A 14,958-nucleotide genomic window follows, 5' to 3' on the forward strand; every position below is an offset into this window, starting at 1 on the left:
TCTTTTTATGTCCTTCTCGGTAAAATAATTATTGCGTTGATTTAACCGAAACATTTGTTCATTGTTTTCCACCAGTATTTCCATTTACTTTTCGACATTGCTTTTGGGCAGAATTTCCAAACGTTTCGAACTCATTTGATGCATAAAAATAAATATTGTAACCGTGGGAAGTGTGTGTATTTTTAACAAGAATTTAAATGAATGTACAAAAATTTTTAATAGTTGCTAGCAACGAAAAATCGACGTGGTCTCTCACTTTTGGACATGATATATCACGACATGATCCAATCCATCATAAACCTGAACAGATATAGTTACTTTCGTTCGTACTCGCGCGGGACACACTCGTTGGGTAAAAGATAACAAAAATCAATGTCTGCGTTCGGATTTTTAGTTAATTTATCTACCACGTGATAAGTCGCTCCAAAACATAAATATAGAGCAATTCTTTGGAAGAAACTTTTATTCTAGAAGTCCTTTACTACACATTACATCTAAATCAAATTTCTCTGCAATTAAACAGTAATTCATCAAATATACACTAGTACGACGATATACCTTAATCTTTGCAACTGGAAAGTAATATTTCATTGCTATCTCTTTTATTTTAATTTCCTTTTACTATTTCTCATTCATCAAGTTTCTTCCAACGTAGTTCTATTGTCCATTTAATTAATGCTCGACGCGATGATTATATCAATACAAATAACCATAGGAGATATTTTTATTTACTGCAATATTTCTTGCTGTTGTATTGCTGGGGGGAAAAATTATAATCAACTATGATCCACCCTTTCTAACACGCTGACTTTTTTAACGTCTTGTTAGTTTCTTTTGAAAACGCAATACCTTGGTACGTTAACATATTACTCTTTGTTCGCATGCTCACACAATGTACACGGTTCGCGAATGTTTCTGCGAAGTCTTCCCTCTCGTTCATAAAAAATGGATCCTCGACCACGTTGTTAGGATGTAGGTTCGTTTGTAGGTATCATTCAGAGAACCATGCAACGTTGTTTTCCCAAGATATCCCTCGTTCTTGGTCCAACATGGCCCCTTCCTCGCCGACCTTTAATAAATAACTTATAACATAGATTTGGGAAAATTCTTGACGCAATGATATCATTTATTATTAATCTCCGCCATGCATGAAGAATTCACGAAGCGCCATGATTCAAGGCCTCCCCGGTTTGTGCCTCGACCCTTCGTTAAGTGAATATTCCTTTTATGACAATAATTGTTTGCCAACGTAAAGTATCTTCTGCAAGTGGTTTGCAATTGTATGTGTATCGTTTTAACGGATCGTCAATGGAAATAAATGTTCTTTAGTTATATTTCCTTGTTTATTTCCAAGCTTTAAGTATTCTGGCTATAGTCAGGTTGTCAAAGGAAGAGCGATACAAAGTATTATATGAGATAGCCATCCTCGTTATTTTTAATTTTAAAGTATGAAAACAAAAATATTCCATTGGAAAACGATTATCGTGTTTTATTATTCGTTAAGAAAATTATCGAACTTTATCTTCAGGCCGATGATCGGTGCCAAGAGGGTGGATTAATCGGAATTCGCTCAGGAACTGAATGAGAATAAACGCGAAATATACGGAGTACAAGAGGTATCCGTACGATTTTCTAACAACTGCTCCCGTAATGTTCAAGTAAATAATAGTAGCTAGTAACGAGCACAATAGGAAGGCGAAACAACCGGGCGCCATGTCACTTATTCTCATATTCGTGCGTTTGTCTGGTTGTCGACCAGCAGCTATTCCATAAGTTAGTCCTAATCCCAACAGTGTATTGAACATCGGTCCACCGAAACAGGCTGCATATCCCATACGTGGAAATCCCTGCCTGGCTATGGCGATGTTTGATATCATATCTGCAAACAAATATCATCCGGCATTAAATAGCAGTCAACATTAGGATGAGGTGGCGTTGCAGCGTTCGGAAACCAGTGTAGTAGTCGATAGATTATTCCTTCGTAATCAAATAAACACAATCTCTGTAAAGTTCAGTGACGATCTTGAACTGAGAATTGCACATAGAGTAACGATTCTTAAAATGCCCACATGATTCGTAAGTCAAGCATTTCTATCCCTTCCAACTGTAGGATCTTCAGAAAAAAGTGACGCTAATATCCGACGGTGTCAAATTTCACTTCATCTTAAGAATCATTACTGTAATGCAAAAGTTTTCTCGCTTCTTTCACTTTTAAAGAGTTTACAAAAAATAACTAAATTACAAAAAAAGGTAAAAAATTTAGAGTAGTATCGACGAAGAATTTTTTAATACCCACGATAGTTGATTCTTTTCAATTAACACAATCTCTGTAAAGTTCGGTGACGATCTTGAACAGAGAATTGCACATAAAGTAATGATTCTTAAAATGACCACGTGATTCGTATGTCGAGCATTTCTATCCCTTCCAACTGTAGGATTTTCAGAAAAACGTGATACTAAGATCCGACGGTGTCGAATTTCACTTCATCTTAAGAACCATTACTGTAATGCAAAAGTTTTCTCGCATCTTTCGCTGTTTGTTAAATAAACTTGGACTGTCAAAGAGTATACAAAAAATAACTAAATTACAAATAAGATAAAAAATTTAGAGTAGAATCGACGAAGAATCTTTTAATACCCACGAAAGTCGATTTTTACCAATTAACGGGTAATTAATTCTCAAACGAGGTGGTTCTACGGTAACATTGTTTCGACACTCACCGCCTACGCTGTTACCCCACGCAAGGAACGTGATACCGAGCATGGCATCTGATATACTGAAAGCGTATCCTACGCATTGGAGAACTGCCATCACCTCCCCGGCTATCAAATAGACTGTCAGCATGGCGGCCAGAAATCCCGCGAATGCAAAAACCTGCAATTAATACGTTGCGCGCCGGTAACGGGGAAACTGCCCTGCGAGAGCTCATCGAGTGCCGAATGGTCGACGCGAGTCGTGAAAAGGTAGAAAAAGTACTCACATTATGGTACTTCGGTACGCGATCCACGTGGGTTATTAGAAACACAGTTACACCAATTGCAGTGCCAAGAACGAGGAATATCGGCAGTATTGGAACAGGGCCAATGTGTCTGTGCCAGACTGCAAATGGAAGGTGAAAATGAAACAATGGTCGTAGCTGACGAATCGTAGCTTTTCGTTCCATTAACAGTTTCTACTCTCTTTTATCACGTTGATAATTGCTCGCAAGGAAACCAGTATGTACTAACGTAATTAAAACTATTCGTATAAAATGCAAATTATATATTTTTGAACTATTTTAACTTTTTACTTCGTGAGTCTGTAATTCTTTGTACGAATACACGTCGTTTAAAATGATGGATATAGTTTGACGAATATTATTTTTATTTACAGTCTCAGTAGTACAGACACTCGGCGCGGGTCGTGATATTTTCAGCTGGTCGTTCTTCCTTGCATGCAGTGATTTCCCTTGGTCTTTGCTGGGTCCCTGTACTGATTTAAAATGACTCCTTACAGTTATTCAAACGCGGAAACGATATTCATTTTATGTATAGGCGAGCTAACGGCATAGTAAAAATTCAATCATTCTGTGGTACGTGTAATCGTGCAGAGAATTGCATATTAAATTGCAAAATAAAAAGCTGAATTTTTAATAAGACTTTACTGTTTCTCTGTACGTGTATTATTAACCACGTATCTACAGTTCTGAAACAGTCTAACAAAATTAGAGCAATCAAGGATTTTATAAAATCATTTTATAAAATGTTTGGAAAAACTACACAGTACGAGATTCAAAGTGAAATTTACGAGAAGCAAGTTGTAGGGAATTACAGATTAAATTTCGTACTCCATCGAGACTAATCTATCCATTGGGATACAAATGTTTGGTAATTTGTTTTAATTTCGACTAAACACCGTCGATTTGTAAGTTAAAAAGCAACGTTGACCTCGTATTTCATCGCGTCTGAAAATATATCTGGGAAAGCTCGAGCTTTTATTAGCGGGGGACAATTTATAACGGCAGTCGTAGGAGTCGTGACAATTAATACGACTAACCGTTTAATAGAAACAATGCCAACGTCGGTGTCACACACAGCTGGAAGCAATTTAGCAGCTTGGACCAGCCATTCTTTGCGGCGGTTGGGTTCACAAGTGGGATAAATAATTGAAGTAGGAACATGACAGGTGCACGGATAATTAAAATGATTTTAAAGATCCAATTCGCGCTCGTCCAATCCCCTTCATCTATTGGATTAACATCGTAAAGAAATTCTCTGTAAAGGCCCTTCGGCCTGTCAGTATCTTCTGTTTCTTCTACTTCCTCCGCCGATCCCAAATTATTTCTGACGTTTGCCCTTTTCAATTCCGTAGCAATTGCAATATCTAATAAGCAAAAAATACAAACAACACGTTTCCGGTATACAAACTTTGATACCTATACATTTAAAAAAGGAATATGTTTTTAAAATCAGTAATTTGTATTGGAAGCAGAACATTCTTTTTTCATCATAATAAATTACAGTTCAGTAAATATGTTCATCGTGAAAAGTTAGTAACAGTAACTCTGAGGATTTGAAGAATAGAATAATAATGTAAACTAAAGATTGTTTCAACCGTTTAAGTATCAGTCGTGGACAAAGTTTTCCACAGTATAGCCGAGAAGTAATCAACTAATTTATAAACGCAGAAGATTAAAATATACAGAGGGTTAGGGAAACGAAGAAATCATGAAACGAATAAATTTCGTACGAAGATCAGAGTCAGAAAAAATCGCCAAACAAAAGAACTTTATTACGAAAATGGCAAGCATTACAGAACGATAAGATAAGATGGAAATTTTAAATTGAAAAAGTGCAGTTCACTGCGAAGACAAAGTTCCAGGAAGATTTTCTGTATTGTCTACCTTCCAACGGAGCAAGTGTCTGCCACCTTCGGGAAAATAAAGTTCACTCCTTTCTTTCTTAAAAACTTTACCGTTACATCATCAGTGACGGCCACTATTTTTCCGGCAAAGTAAACTGCGTCCCGTTTCTTACTATAGCGACGTTGAATTGCATCAATATCCAGTTTCGAATATAGAAATGACTAACGCGTAAACAAAAATCAGGGACGCTGGGTGCTTCTGTTATTTCCGCATTTGATAAATCTTCCTCATAAACTTCCTCCGGAACAACTTTCAGCAGTGATCCGATTTTTTGCAGCTGATACGCTTAAAACTTGGGTTTCCTTTTCTAGAGATTTTTTTTCCGCTGCTTTTTGCAACTTTCCAGCTTTATCTGCTTTTTTCAATTTTTCCCCCTATTTTTACTCTCTTCGTTTCCTTCTTTACATTCCAATCAAGCTATTTCTCAAAGGTTGCCTCGTTATCTTCGTCTTTTGTTTACCGAGTGATTTATTTGACGAATTCATATTTCTCGGTCAAATAAAACACCTAGGAAACAGGAGACCTATCGATATAACGAATTCACCAGAGACTGGTCATCAGAAATCCCATCACTCTCTTGAGAACTTTCCAATGCACCATCGGTGACTTCTCGAAGAGGTCGGTTTAATAGAGACTCCAGCTGGTGATCAGAAATCCTACCGACCTCTTGAAAACTTTCTTCTGAATCCTCTGCGATCCGTTCCCGCGCCGATGGCATGCATTTAGATTGTAATTTTTCCAAAACTGGGACAATTCAGGCGCTTGAGCGTCTTCTCGTCATTCCTCGCTCTCGTTTCGCTTGAACTCATTCAATCTACCTTTCGGTGAAAAGAGACTCGGTGTAAAGTGACGTGGACACTAAAACAGATACACTTTCTTCGCTATTGCTAGCTGTCGTAGGGCACCGACGATGCTGCTGTTTATATATATTTTATCCCCGACCCAGAAATTCGGAATATTATTTCTTTGCTGCCCCAATTCACTCTGAAAAGGTTAGAATTAATCACTGAAAAATTCGGCTGCTCTTCAATTTTGTAAAATATTTTCGTTTTTTAAAAATTGTCGAAAGAAACAGATCGAAGAAATCTTATACAGGGTGTTCGGCCATCCCTGAAAAAAATTTTAATGGGAGATCCTAGTGACCAAAATTAGACAAAAATCAAGAATATTCATTTCTGGTCAGACATTACATTTTCAGTAAAGAATTTTTTTCATGAAAGTGCTTAGGATTTTGAGGGTATGTTTATTGACCAAAAATTATTATAATTGAAAAATTTAGGCACCTACACCCTGTCGATTTTTCTTGGAAATTCGTTTTTGATTTTTACTAATTTTGTTTGACGTTTTACAGAAAAGTTGTTTAATACTTTTTTACAGGTACCTATGAGCTCTACGTCAGAAAAAAGTTTCATCGCAATATATTTGCTATTGTAGAAGTTATGGCTGTTTGAATATTGGACCATTTTTATGGGGGTTTTTCACTTTACGGGGTCAAGGAACAGCTTTTTCAATATTGTTAGAATTTATAAAAATTCTTCACTAAAATACGCGTTATTTGCATTTTGAAACATTAAAATCCTCCAATCCGTTCAGAAGTTATGATGTTTTAAACATACGCATGAAATTTCAGGGAAAAATGCCATGTATGGTCAGGCATTACATTTTCGGTAATAAATTTTTTTCATGAAAATGCGTAGGAATTCAGGGGTATCTCTGTTCACCAAAAATGATTGTAATTGACCTCTGCAACTGAAAATAATTTTTCCAGAACGATTTAAAATTTTTTAATTTCGCCGAAAAATTTTTCGGTCGGTATGGAACTGTAAACGTTAATAACTTTTTAGCAAAGCCTCAATCAACAAATTGGTAATCTTGATTTTCGTTTTATTTTGACCTCTAGAATCTCCCATTAAAATTTTTCCGAGAAGTGGCCGAACACCCTTTATATTTCAATTTAAATCTTATCAAAGTTATAGTGCCAGTCCTCAGAGTATCAATAATTCAGTATAGTATCTGAGGGATGTTTTAGTCATCGATGACAAAATTGCAGTTATGTTAGCGATAGTAATGTTCGATCGAATATTCGAAAAGGATCCTAAGGAGAAAAGAATCGAACGATTCAATAGACTGCACTTCGTAGTACTTGGCGTCGAGTGGCCATATTTCGACTCGACCTCGGAACCCTCTCGAAAGGACGAGTCAAAGATTCATGAAAACGAGACGTTCGATTTTAATTTAATGGAATTCGGTAGAACGCATATTCAATCGTAAAAGCAACAACATACGTACCCAGCTTGGTACGCAAGCCAGATGCACGAGACCTCGCGGGAATTTTAGGAATGGCGGCTGTATCCTTGTTCGCCAAGTAAGTGCGCAGGACGTCTGGATCCGGTACACTTGGGATCCTGCCTGTAAAAGTACGTAAGGAAGCCTTCGAGACGAAGGATCGATAACTGCAGCGGTGTAGGCGACTCTTTTGTTTTCCACGGTTCACGGATTGCTCCCAAAATACTTTCAGACGTCGAACAGAAACGCAATGATTGACTTCCGGCGCATACTAAGCACCGAAAATAGAAAATACTCTACATTCTGCATGTCAAGCAGCAGCTTACAGCGTTCGAACGCAATTCTTGCTTGTTCTGAAATTACTTCGAAAAACATTTGTTTTTCTTCAAATTTAACTGACTGACTAAACGAATGTACATTTATTATTTATTACTTTCTTCTTTGGAAGGAACTAGCTTCAGTTCTTTAATATTTTTGAAAAACAATAATTTCAGAGCAATTCAATCACTCCCGATTTATACCTCCTTTCCATTTTCAAGAATAATACAGCATTGCCGGGTTGCAGCGGCGATTTCTCGCGTTTAAATTACACCGAACGTTATTCTTTCAAATAAGTTCGCCGAGTTATTCAATTTTTTATCGCGGCGGAAGCTCGAAAAACTCTTCGTTCCCGGGATTCGACTACGCCGCTGGTTTTCCCAAAAAGTCGCGTCCAACGTACTTTTCAAGCTCGCCTCCCTGTTGTCGTACGTTTGCATTATCACCACCACGGCGATGAACAACGCGTAGCAGAGAACGAAACCTGCAATTTAAATGTTTTAGCATTAAAAAGCAACGCAGCAGCCCCGGCGGTCGCAACGCACGCGAGCCTGCGTAATTAATTGCCGCGGAATCGCGATATGACACGGAAAAAGTTTCGAGCGCATTGTAAATCTCCTGTTAAATTAGGGCGACGGTCAAAACGGACTTACTAATTGTGTACCGTTTTGTTTTGCTGTCCGACGGACGTTTCGTTTTCGTTCCAAAAAATTCATAACGTCGAAACGAACGTTTTTCATTCGATTCGCGCTCCTATCCTTCGAGAAGGACCACTCGAGACCGTGAAAACGAGCTGTTCGATTCGACGTGGAGTTATGAAAACGGAGTTTCGATTGTTTTTGTGAAACCGTTTAATTGTTTTCTTTCGTCGCCATTTGAAATTTTCTTCCATCGATTTAATTCGGATCAACGATTGTCCCTCCTTTCTTTTTTCTCTCGTCCCTCTTTTTTTAAGTGGCTTATCGGGGGAGTATGTACCCGGTAGAAATTCGTCGGTGGCCAGATGGCGAGGAAACCAACGGCAGAGAGATCGCAGCTTTGCTTAATTAAATTCGCTCTGGAGTTATTGTTATTGCAGAATTAAACCGCGCACTTATGGCTCCTCATGGATAAACGTTTCCATTTTCTACGCGGCTTATTTAGAAACCGGAGATAACGCGTATATCCGTTTCACGCGTTGACCGTGCAATTTTCGATCGACACATTTTCTAAAGCCTCCTTTAGTCGAACGAAGTTTAGCTACGTTGTATAATACGATGTTAAAAGCAAAGTGCTCTCGCCTCTTCCGTGTTGCTTTTAAAAATTTTAGAACACGTTCTTTGCATCGATGGTGTCTTTCGAGTAATATTTATATTTTGTACTTGAAATGTTTCGTCGATAAATATTTTCGAAACACAAATCGTCCGAGAATTGATAACCTCCTCAGGGATGAATTATTTTTAAAATAAATTTTGATGTATCATATTCTGTCAGATATGAATTAGTAGCACGCGAGTATCTAACTTGTTTATTTTTGGAAGGCAGTGTATGACACTTTATATATTTTTTTAATTTCGTGGAGAAATTATATGTTTTTAAGTATATTTATACTTTGTACTTAAAGTGTTTCGTCGATACATATTTTCAAAACACGAATCGTCTGAGAATTGATAACCTCCTCAGGGATGAATTATTTTTAAAATGAATAAAAATTGAAACCGATATTGCCGTGATACAATCGTTTATATACAGGGTGTTCGGCCACCTCTAGCAAAAATTTTAATAAGCGATAGTAGAGGCCAAAATAAGACAAAAATCAAGAATACTAATTTGTTGGTGGAAGCTTCGTTAAAAAGTTATTAACGTTTAAAGTGCCGCTCTTACTGAATTTTTTTCTCGAAAATGCGCAAGATTTCGGGGGTATGTCTATTCACCAAAAATGACTGTAATTGAACCCTACAACCGAAAATAATTTTTCCACAACGATTTGCAATTTTTTTTCTCCGTTGAAAAATTTAGGCACCTAATTGGATTTTCAGTAAGGAATTTTTTTCTCGAAAGTGCGTACGATTTCGGAGATATGTGTAATGATAAAAAATGATTGTAATTGATCCCCGCAACCGAAAATAATTTTTTTAAAACGATTTGAAAAATTTTTTTTCGCCGAAAAATTTCAGCACCTACCCGATTTTTTTTCTCGAAAGTAGATAGGATTTCGGAGGTATGTGTACTCACCAAAAATGATTGTAGTTGACCCCCGCAACCGAAAATAATTTTTCCAGAACGATTTGAAATTTTTGAATTTAATTGTTAATAACTTTTTAACGAAGCTTCCATCAACAAATTAGTATTCTTGATTTTCGTCTTATTTTGGCCTCTACTATCGCTCATTAAAATTTTTGCTAGAGGTGGCCGAACACCCTGTATACAGGCTCACGAAAGTATTCGAACGATGACATATTCCTAATTGAAATTGACAGAAACTTCACTAACTCAAATTATATCCGAGTTAGAAAGACTTCATTAGATTTAACAGCATATCGTTGGTCACAAAAGTATTCAACTGTAAGGTCAACCGTGGTATAAATAATATTTCTAGCCAGTGACGAATGTAAACAAACTCTGTTCAATTTATACACAGTTGGTCTAACAATAAGAGAAACACTGTTCCAAACTCGCGTTTGAATAGAAAATTGATAGAAAAATGGCACAAAGAAGGAAAATCTATGAGCGAAATTGCAAAACTTGTAGACAGGTGTAAATCCAAGATTCACTATATTCTTAAAAACTTTAATAATGTAGAAACCATTGCATATAAACACTGTTGTGTTTTTGTGGTCGACCAAGAACGTTATCGGACAGAGAAGAAAAGACAATGATTCGAAAAATTAAAAAAGATCCCTCGTGCATAAAAATTGGTAGCAATAGTTCCGAATCATATCGAAGATTACACTGTTCAACACGAATTTTGTTTTTCCGTACCCACTAGGTGATTCTTGTAGAGCTTCGTACCCTAAACACGAATCTGGAAACGGAATTGCTGTATCACCCTCAGTTTTCGAAAAACACGAGTTTTTGTGAAAACGTACAATTTTGGGTAAAAACGAGGTATTACGCGAAAATTAAAAACATCAGACAGTTCCAATTAATCTTAAAAGATAGAGGAGAGATTTCTGAATATGCTAACATCGATAGTTATAATGTTTTGTGCTTTTGAACGGTTGTAAATGATCGCCAAAGTTTGAAAAAGTGTCGAAGTACATACTATATACACAATACTTTTGCATATTTACGAAAAGTTGTTTACCTGACACGAAATCTATACACAGGATCTGATTCTGCAGACATTTCTGAAGAAGAAACTGTCCAACAGAAGTATAGAATCAGTTCTCAATTGTCACAGGTCGAGAAAATGTGTATTGGCAACGCGTGCACGGCGTTTTACCGCCACGCGGCCATCGCTAGCCTACCTCGGCTCGGCAGTGCCGTAGCTACGCATAATGGATGCGACACCGATAATATCTTAGGCTCCTAATTCCTGTATATGTTTATCATTTTTGATTTTTTAATCTGTTTGTGGATTTGTACAAAACATTTCTCGATCATTTCCATTTCTAAACAATTTCGATGTTCATTGTACGTATATGAATGGTTTTTTAAATATAAAGCCGTAAAAAAATAAACAACATTTTATTGTTGGGTTGCCTCACAGAATAGGAATAATATTCCTAAGAGCGAAGTGTGAATAGCAAGGATTTACTCCAGATCTTTCTTAGAAAAGCGTACATGTTCGAGTGATTCCAATGATAAGTTTACATGGATTTTGAAAATATAATTCAGTGATTAGTATCCTAGACTATACAAATATATTAAACAATAAAAGTTACAAAAAAAAAATCAAACATACTATATGTATACAAAGTGCATACCCTATTGCACCATTATACTAGTTTCGCTTGTAGGTAGCTACGGCACTGCCGCGCCGAGATAAGCGAGCAATGGCCGCGTGGCGGTCAAACGTCGTGCACGCGTTGCAAATACACATTTTCTCGACCTGTGACAATTGAGAACAGCTTTTACACTTCTGTTGGTCAGTTTCTTCTTCAGAAATGTCTGCAGAATCAGATCCTGTGTATAGATTTCGTGTCAGGTAAACAACTTTTCGTAAATATGCAAAAGTATTGTGTATAAAGTATGTACTTCGACACTTTTTCAAACTTTGGCGATCATTTACAACCGTTCAAAAGTACAAAATATTATAACTATCGATGTTAGCATATTCAGGAATCTCTCCTCTATCTTTTAAGATTAATTGGAACTGTCTGATGTTTTTAATTTTCGCGTAATACCTCGCTTTTGCCCAAAATTGTACGTTTTCACAAAAACTCGTGTTTTTCGAAAACTGAGGGTGATACAGCAATTCCATTTTCAGATTCGTGTTTAGGGTACAAAGCTCTACAAGAATCACCTAGTGAATATTGAAAAACAGAAAAAAAAATTGAATTTGTAGAACAGTGTTATTAAGAAAACACGGCTTTAATGCACGAGTTCTGAGAGGAAAACCGTATAACAGCCAACAAAATAAAATATTACGTCTCAAATATGCCAAAGATTATATTAATAAGGATTATTCTTTTTGGAATACAGTATTATTCTCTAAGAAAATGTCGCAAAAACGTATAGAGGACACAGAACACCGAAATACGATCAAAGAATTTACAGCCAACTGTAAAACATAATGGTGACTCGGTGATGATGTGGGGCTATATGTCATCAAATGGAGTTGGAAATCTCGCATTCATCGATGAGATTGTATTATAGATAAAATGAAATATTAGAAAATTTCGAAAGAAAATTTAGAAGATAGTCTAAGTAAATTTGGTCTACCGGAATATTATTACTTCGAAATTCGAAGCATTCGGTAATAATTGTACAACATTCCACACGCATTGCCACATCCGCCACAAAGTCCTCATCATAATCCCATTGAAAACCTATGGAATGAGGTAGAAAGAAAGTTAAGAAATACAATGATTACATCGAAAGAAGAATTGAAACAGAACATTGTTGAAGTATGGCCGTCTATAGACACAAGTATTACGACAAAATTAGCAAAGGTGGGTCAACTTCATCCTGAACATTTGATTAGTCCAATTAATGTTGTTATTAACTAATGTTAAATGTACAGTTCGAATACTTTTGTGACCTACGATCTGCTAGTAAATCTAATTTATTCTTTCTAACTTGGATATATATTATTTGAATTCAGTGACATTTTTACATGTTATTCTCATATATTACTATACTGTACGGTTTGTGTCAATTTCAATTAGGAATATATCATTGTTGGAATACTTTCGCGAGCCAATGTAGATACACTCGCAACGATTATAGAGTTATTTGAAATAAAATCGTGCAAATCGCTGAAGAAAGATGGCGTACGTACTGCAAGCTTCCCAAAGATGAATGGTCTCGTCCCTCACGACGTAGCTGATCCAGCATACGGAAAGGATATAAAAACAAGCGTCCCTCATAAGGAATTTCAAATTGGCTCGAAAAGGTTTGGCTACTGCTATTGAACCGGCGATAATCGCCGTCACGAAGACACCGGCGCCTATTAATTCCGTGAACATTATTATTCCTTCCTCGCTGCCCGATACGATGGACGTGAAGATGTCAGGAGCACCGTTTCCGAATGCCAATATCGTCACTCCGGCTATATTTTCCGACAGCCGCATTACATTGGCGATCACGGCCAGTGACGGACAGAAGCTGCACGGAAAGGGAAGAATGAAAAAAGATATGTCGAGTGTGTACGGTGCGTTGGGAGATTCGGCTGGTGGGAAAAGGTCAAAACGTATAATAGGGGACAGAGCGTATTAACGATGAATTTTCGACGAACGATTCTGCTCGATACTTGATTTCCGGACACGGAACACCATCGAAGTTGCTCCTTGCCATCCGCTGTATTTGATATTTTATTTCCGGTCGTTCTAGCGTGTACCGATGTATTCGAGTACGTCAACGTTATCCTTTCCTAGATCGGGAATCGAATTTCGATGCGGCTGCACTTGTAAATGCAGCTGCCGGGTCCGCTAAATGAATCAGGGGCCAATCGGGCGCACGTTTAGAGCTGAACGCTCTTTTGCACAGATTTCGATTAGATCCGGGAGAGAAGTGACGGAAAATGCGACGGCTCGGACAGAGAATTCAAGATTAATTCATTCTGCGAGTCGCCCGTTCAAAGAAAAGACCTTTGGACGAAACGTTGAACTTTTTCGCGATTTAATCCGCTATTAATTATCTTTCCATTCGTAAAAATGTTCGTTTCGCGAATCGTAAATTTGAAAAATTCATCGGTTAAACTTCGAGAGAAATCGTGATATTAAAATCTTTCAATATTACACGACACTGTAATTTAGAAATAATGATGCTACTGTGAAAGTCATTGTTGGATATATATCTTTTCGTTTCACTGTTCCTCGCGTAAAACGAACGTTTATGTGTTTTCGAACATTCTGATTTAACGGTTATAAGAGTTAGATCGATCGGGCATCGCCACCGAAACCGGTAACAGATTATGAATGCTTACTTACGTAGCGCTTAAATTATACGAGTCGTAGACAGCAGACTGTCGAAAGATTATTATCACCAGCGTGTTAGAATTTTATTACGATAGGGAAGCGGTCAGTTATGGCGCTGCAGATGGGAATCGTTTCTTTTTAATGACAGACATAAAGCTCCTTCGATCGTTTGGATTAAAATTGAATCGATTCCCAAGTGAGAATACGTCGATTCGCACGCACACGATGAGCTATAATTCACCCTTTCCCGGACACAGTGAGCCGTGAAAGACTTAAAGCGGCGTGTGACCATCGACATCGGAAGCTTTATGGAAAACCATAGAGATCCGATCCTTCCAATAAACGTTTTACTAACAATTTTTTAGTAATATCCCTTTTCGTTGGAAATACAAGGCGAAACATGCAAGATACGAGCACGATCGAAATTATGAATAATTTTCAGAAATATTTCCTGTGCGAAATTAAAATGTTTTAGAGACGCACGTTATTTGAAATAATTCACTTCTTCGTGCATGAAAATGTTTACAGGTTTTCTGGGGTTTTAAAAAATATTACAAATTGTTTGCTAGTAATGTAATAAGAGAAACGTTGAGAGTCTTTAAATATTGAAATAAATTCTGCCAAGTGACGAAGAGATAAAAATTATAATAATTTTTGTGGAATAGGGTTTCTTTTACATTTTAAGATTACTCACAAGTTGTCCGCCGTGGTTCCTAGAATCAAAAACAGGTACAGAAGCCATAGGATCATGAGTATCAATCCAAAACTGAACAGAGCCATGTTACTTGTATGAAAGGTGCAAAATAAAATTTCTGTGTATTGAAATATGGAGTCCGTGGAACAGTCGGCGGTGCTTTTTACCCATTTGCAACGATCTGCGGAGGGAA

At 37.1% G+C, this 14,958-nt stretch overlaps 1 protein-coding gene across 1 annotated transcript; it reads right to left on the bottom strand.

Annotated features, from left to right (window-relative positions):
• Positions 1 to 991: 991 nt before the first annotated feature.
• Positions 992 to 14,851, bottom strand: LOC122396142 (mitochondrial sodium/calcium exchanger protein-like). Its single transcript, XM_043394292.1, has 8 exons — positions 14,766 to 14,851; positions 12,934 to 13,259; positions 7,912 to 7,992; positions 4,037 to 4,363; positions 2,982 to 3,100; positions 2,722 to 2,875; positions 1,605 to 1,879; positions 992 to 1,069 (listed from the first exon to the last, which is right to left on the bottom strand). The coding sequence occupies exons 1-8, from the start codon at positions 14,849 to 14,851 to the stop codon at positions 992 to 994; spliced, it is 1,446 nt and encodes a 481-aa protein (XP_043250227.1).
• Positions 14,852 to 14,958: the final 107 nt, after the last annotated feature.

Source organism: Colletes gigas, unplaced genomic scaffold (assembly GCF_013123115.1).
Source record: "Colletes gigas isolate AHSC1104 unplaced genomic scaffold, ASM1312311v1 Colletes_gigas_Sc00001, whole genome shotgun sequence".
Taxonomy (NCBI): domain Eukaryota; kingdom Metazoa; phylum Arthropoda; class Insecta; order Hymenoptera; family Colletidae; genus Colletes; species Colletes gigas.

Bases quoted from the DNA above. Each gene is read 5' to 3' on its own strand.
- LOC122396142 (XM_043394292.1), bottom strand. From the start codon at position 14,851: ATGGCTCTGTTCAGTTTTGGATTGATACTCATGATCCTATGGCTTCTG. The intron at 13,260-14,765 runs GTGAGTAATCTT...CTTTCCGTGCAG, and splicing joins GGAACCACGGCGGACAACTT to CTTCTGTCCGTCACTGGCCG. The intron at 7,993-12,933 runs GTACGTACGCCA...TTTAAATTGCAG, and splicing joins TCATCTTTGGGAAGCTTGCA to GTTTCGTTCTCTGCTACGCG.